This window comes from Frankliniella occidentalis, unplaced genomic scaffold (genome assembly GCF_000697945.3).
Source record: "Frankliniella occidentalis isolate FOCC.00 unplaced genomic scaffold, Focc_3.1 Scaffold282, whole genome shotgun sequence".
Classification (NCBI taxonomy): domain Eukaryota; kingdom Metazoa; phylum Arthropoda; class Insecta; order Thysanoptera; family Thripidae; genus Frankliniella; species Frankliniella occidentalis.
The window spans coordinates 317,206-322,555 of record NW_026267408.1 but is presented as its reverse complement, the minus strand read 5'-3'; the positions used below and the strand labels follow the sequence as shown (position 1 = coordinate 322,555).

General features: G+C 57.5%; 1 protein-coding gene across 1 annotated transcript in view; it reads right to left on the bottom strand.

Annotated features, from left to right (window-relative positions):
- The window catches only part of LOC127750894 (uncharacterized), a 15,444-nt gene extending 11,234 nt beyond the window's left edge, over positions 1–4,210 (bottom strand). Inside the window, exon 1 of the mRNA XM_052273546.1 lies at positions 3,408–4,210. Within this exon, the coding sequence (XP_052129506.1) occupies positions 3,408–3,934 (527 nt within the window). The 5' untranslated portion in view covers positions 3,935–4,210. The remainder of the gene's footprint in view (positions 1–3,407) is intronic.
- Between the last annotated feature and the right edge of the window lie 1,140 nt (positions 4,211–5,350).

Sequence of the window (5,350 nt, the reverse complement as noted above, 5' to 3'; positions counted from 1 at the left end):
GAGGCGGGGGAGGCGGGGACGGCCAACCCCAACAGGAGCCCCTTCTGGCCGCGGTCGTCTCGTCGGCACTGGACCCAGAATGCGATTTGCTAGCCGGAGCGCACGAAAGTTGGTCACCTAAATCCCCGCGATATTAGATAAAACTTTCAGCAAGGTATAAATGTGTTGATATTGTTCATTATTAACCACGGGGAAAAAAAACCCAACGCCAATTGTCAAAGTTTTGCAAAACGTTTCTAGCTGTGACCTTTCAGGCCTCACTAAACTCGTGCGGCATATTACAGAGGTCACAAAATTATTGATTCATTCAGCACTGCGCACGCTAAATCGTTGCACGGATACCTTTTTTTTTTATACACAGCTCTAACACATTTACGCTCGCGCGCATGCTCCTCTCTCTAAGCACACTCATTACTTCCTTTGAGCCTTTCTATAACGCGCCGCTACTCTAACACTCTGTTTCTTTGAATGGCGCGCCACACTGTATATGTATAATGCCGGATCCGCTCGAGCAGCGCAAATTAAACCGCGCGGCGGCGGCGCCAGTAGTCACGCTCATTATTTTCGCGACTCGCGGCGCAGAGCCGGCACGCGAACAGCTGTGGGAGACGAGAACAAACTCGGCGTTTCCCTCCGCGCCGCGGACTCCGGTGATGGAAGTGTTCGCGACACGGAAAGTCAAACTTTGAAATCCGCGCGCGCGCTCTCGCGCCAATCGTCGTGGGAATGGCGCGGCGCGGCGTGGCGCAGCGCGGCGTGGCGCAGCGCGGCGTGGCGCAGCGTGGCGTGGCGTGGTGTGGGGGAGCGTGGCCCCCCGGGGAACCCCCAAACAACCACCCCGTAGGCCGAGGGAGGCGCACTCTGCTGCAGCTCGGTGGCAGCCCTATGTCATCCGTCCTCGCCCCACGACCGAGCTTATGCCGTGTGATTTGAAGTTTCGTGCAAATTCTAGATTGTATACCCCTTCAGAATGGGAGACGACACCTCTTCAAAACTTGATGAACGCGCAGAACAGTCGAGTAGTTATTTACTGAAACCTCGAGTGGACGCCTTGGATGTATCGAGATTACAAATACAGCTGTCTGACAAGGTGAAAAAATATCACTCATCTACCCTCATGCAGTAGCAGTCTTCCATTTGGGCCGCTGTTGATATACATTGAATAATCGTGTCTCGTTTTCCTTTTTTTACCCTTCGCGGTTTTGCTTTTCGGTCTCGGCCAGCTGGAGCGGGCGCGTACGAATGAGGGGGGGGGCGGGGCGGATGTTCAGAAAAGCCCCTGAGGGAACGTCAACCCGTGTGAGTCAGCCATAGCCACCGCGAGTCACCGCATGTCGTTAGCGCCCCGTGGGAACAACGCAGTATGGTGACGCTCTTGATCGACAAATGATGGCGCGCGATTCAAATAAATACCGCAGACGAGAAGCAGAAGCCGTCGCGAGCAGACAATTACTATTTTTATTTTGCTCGCGAGTGTCTCCGTTGGCCGTGGCCAGAGAAGGTTTTCAGGGACCTATAAGTCGTCCTTTTTTGGGTTTTCGGCGACTTGGTCGCCTAGCTGCTGGACGGCCGCAGTTTGCGGTGTCGGCGGGCAGTCCCGAGAGCGGGCGCAGGTGGGCTGATAACGTGCTGTGAAGTATCAGTTAGGCCGCATTAGACAGCGTCACCACTTTAGGCCGTCCTTTACGACGAAACTCGTTGGATAACACGAGTCGAGACAGATTTTTTTTCCCTCTAGTTGTTGTGTTTCCACTCGTCGAATGAATAATTCTTTTGCCATCCGCGCGATCGGTTGGGCGCGCGTGCTTTGGGGAGAGGAGTATAGTACAAGCCACACACACACACAGGGAGCGGCGGGGCCCCGCGGGAGACCAGTGAGGGTCGGGGAGTCGTGTCGAGGGTCACGGCGAGCGTGACTGGCCGGCCCGCCGCGGTAAACCAAAGAGGGAGGGTGAAATATTCAGAGTACACACGTGACATGCACGCGGGGGCGTATATGTACAATCGGAGCGGGTCATTTGGGTGGTGCACGGAGAAAAAAGAATAAGCTAAATTTTGCTAATGAATTCGCTACTTTGGCCTTAAAATTGGAATATTAGTTCGCCTAGCTAATTATTATTGCTAAGAGAGCTAATATTGTGATCTAAGGCAATATTATTAGCGTATGGATTAGCTATTTTAGCTAACCTTTTTTTTGGGGGGGAGAGACAAGGGGTGGATGCTCTCGGCGGCCCCGCCGTCGCGCTGACCGCAGCGATAGGGGAAGGAGCGCCTTTTGTCATCCGACGCGACGCCTCGAGTCGAGAGCCATAGCCAACTAGAGGAGGAGAGCATCTCGTGGCAAGCCCCAAGGTCAGCCGTGTCCCAGCAGTATCGGGACCACCACCACCACCGGCACCACCACCACCACTACCGTCATCACCACCACTATCACTATCACCACCCCGACCGCGGCGCTGCAGCCAGCCTACCCCTTTGACCTTTTTCTGCTCCACCACCAAGCACCACCACCACTAGGGTGGTCCAAACCCGCAACATGCTCGAAAAAGTTGGCGCTTGTGGAGGAAAAGTTTCGCTTCTACTCAAAACTGATGCCTGAATTTTCGTGAATTTTTTTGACAAAATTGAGAGGTCGCGCGAGAGCCTCAAAGTGAACCCAGCATTCTTACGGGTATTTTGCCTAAAACTGAAATTTGGCAATGGGCTCCAAAAGTTTATGTCCGAGAGCAAAAGTAAGTCCATGGCCGTAATGTACGTAAAAACCGAGTCAGGAGACGTGCTGTACGGTCTGTTAGGCCGTCTCATTCAGAAATAAAATTTGACAAATTTGGTTAAATTTGAAAAATTTGTCAATTTTCAAAATAAATATGAGATTGCCCAGCAAGGCGTCTCCTGACTCGTTTTTTTACGCACACTACGGCTATGGACTCACTTTTGCTCTCGGACATAAACTTTGGAGTCCATGGCCAAATTTCACTTTTAGGCAAAATACCTGTAAGAATGCTGGGTTAACTTTGAGGCTCTCGCGCGCCCTCTAAATTTTGTCCAAAAAAATCACGAAAATTCAGGCATCATTTATGAGTAGAAACGAAACTTTTCCTCCACAAGCGCCAACTTTTTCGAACATGTTGCGGGTTTGGACCACCCTAACCACCACCATACCACCACCACCACCACCACCACCGCAACAGACGGGCGCCCTTCCTGCAGGTAGTAGCCGCTCGTCGAGGTTGGAGATAGACAAGTCGGGGGTTATCTTTATGGGGGCCCGCGCCTAAATCCAGCCCCCCTCGCGACGATGCCAATGAGCCGTGGCGGACAAGAGGTGTTCTTTGCGAGCGCGACCCAAGGCCGCAACCTCGACCCCTTCCCTCCTCTCCCTCTCCCCTCCCGTCTCGTGAACTTACGCATAGAGGTCGCCGTTGGGGCTGGCCGGCGTGCTCGAGGTCTCGTTGCTGGAGCTGCCGCCGTGGTCGTTGACCGTGTCCAGGTCGAGGTTGGACATGGTGATCTCTTCGCCCGAGGACGAGCCCTTGCGGCCGAAGAGCTTCATGGCGAAGAGCGGCAGCGACTTGCGCTTGTTGGCGGCCGCGCTGGTGGCCCCGGAGGTGCCGGCGCGCGCCCGGGTGGACACGGTGCGCCGGCGCCGCACCCTGCCCGCGCTGCCGTTGCTGCCCCTGCTGGTGTTGCTGCCCACGCTGGCCTGCCGTTCGCGCCCCGCCCTGGCGGCGGCCGCCTGCTTCTCCTCGGCCGCCACGGCCTCGGCGACGTCCTCGGTCGAGACCACCACCATGCTGACGTCGGAGGCGCGGCGGAACACGTCGAAGGAGCTGACGGCCTTCCGCATGCCGTTGCTGTTCTCCGAGTACAGGCTGTCGTCGCTGAGGTACCGCATGGCCCTGTCCACGCCCAGCGCGGCGGCGAGGTACGACATGGCCTTGCTTCGGGACGCGGACTGCCTCCTCCTCCGGGGGCTCTTGTCCCTGAAGACGACCTCCTCTTCCTGCTGCCCATCCTCCTGCTCCTCCTGCAGGCCGGCCTGCGGCTGCGCGGAGCAGCGGGCCTCGTCCTCCGCCACGGTGCGGCGGGGTGGTCCGGGGGGATCCCCGGCGCTGCTCGCGATGCAAACAACACACGTCCCCAAAGCGCGCGCGCAACTTTGTGAGGCGGCCCCCGGCGCGGCGTGTGGGTCGGGCCCGGCAGTGCCGCACGGGGTGCGAACTCACCTGCGCCGCCGCTGATAGGCGGGCGTGACGCGCCACAGCGCCGAAGACCGAGATAACGCGATACACCACCAGCACCAGGCATAGTAGAGGATGCGTCGGCGGGCTGCCACTCTCACGGGGTTGGCACCAGGCAATCGCCCCCCGCTCCCCGCCCGCCCCGCCACTCCCAGACGAGCCCCGCCACACGAAAGATTGGCAAAATCATGGCGATAAGGTATGGGCCGCCTCGCTGCCACGCGCCGCCGCCAGCCTCCCGCACCCGCTGCCGCCACCGCCCACCGCTTCGACATCCGGCGGTGAGTCGGTGAGTGGGCATTAATATGGAGCAGGTCGCCGAGCTTGTCGCCGAGCCGAGCAGAGCCGCCGCGGGCCCGGGGGCCGATCAACATTCAGCCTCCCCGCTCTGCTGCTATACTCTTCTCGATCAGGGTCAGAGCGACACCTGCAGGCTGCAGGGGTCGTCGTGGCGACCGGGTATCCAATAACAGAGTAGCCGATAAAAAAATACTTATTAGTCACGACTTTTCTGTGACTCACTCGTTCGTTTCTGCCTAGCAGCGTTCGAAGATAGGGTCGTCTGGGCCCCTGCCAACCCTGGGGTAGGCCGCCCGCTCAACAGCGCAGCACCCAGGAACGGCGTTTGCCTAATCCCCAGGCGTTATCCTCTCATCCAGGAGAAACAAAAAACAAACATCTCGTCTTCTACAGTTTTAAATAAAAAAAAGAGTCCTTCGTAAGTTTTACTTTCTCCGACGCCAATCTATCTACGTAAAATATAGAAGTGTTAATATTTGTTAATGAAAAACAATTCTGCAAGCGCGTATCAGGAACAGACACACGACATGTGCGTACACCGTACCGTATCAGAGCAGATATCGCCTATGTGGGCGCTCTTTGCTCGCGCTTGCCCGCCCGTCCCGTCCGTGCGGCGCCATAGGGCCAAGGTGTAAGTGCGCCGCACACGTGCCCCAGCCGTGCCGCGGCCGTGCCTCGCCGCGTGACCGTGCGGGGAGCCCCTCGGGAGTAGGCAGCCAGGCGCACGCCGGTGCGCTGCTCTGCACATTCTGCCTGCAGAGCAAGGCGCTCGGCGCTCGCTGCGCGCCCCACGCTCGTCTGATCGGCCA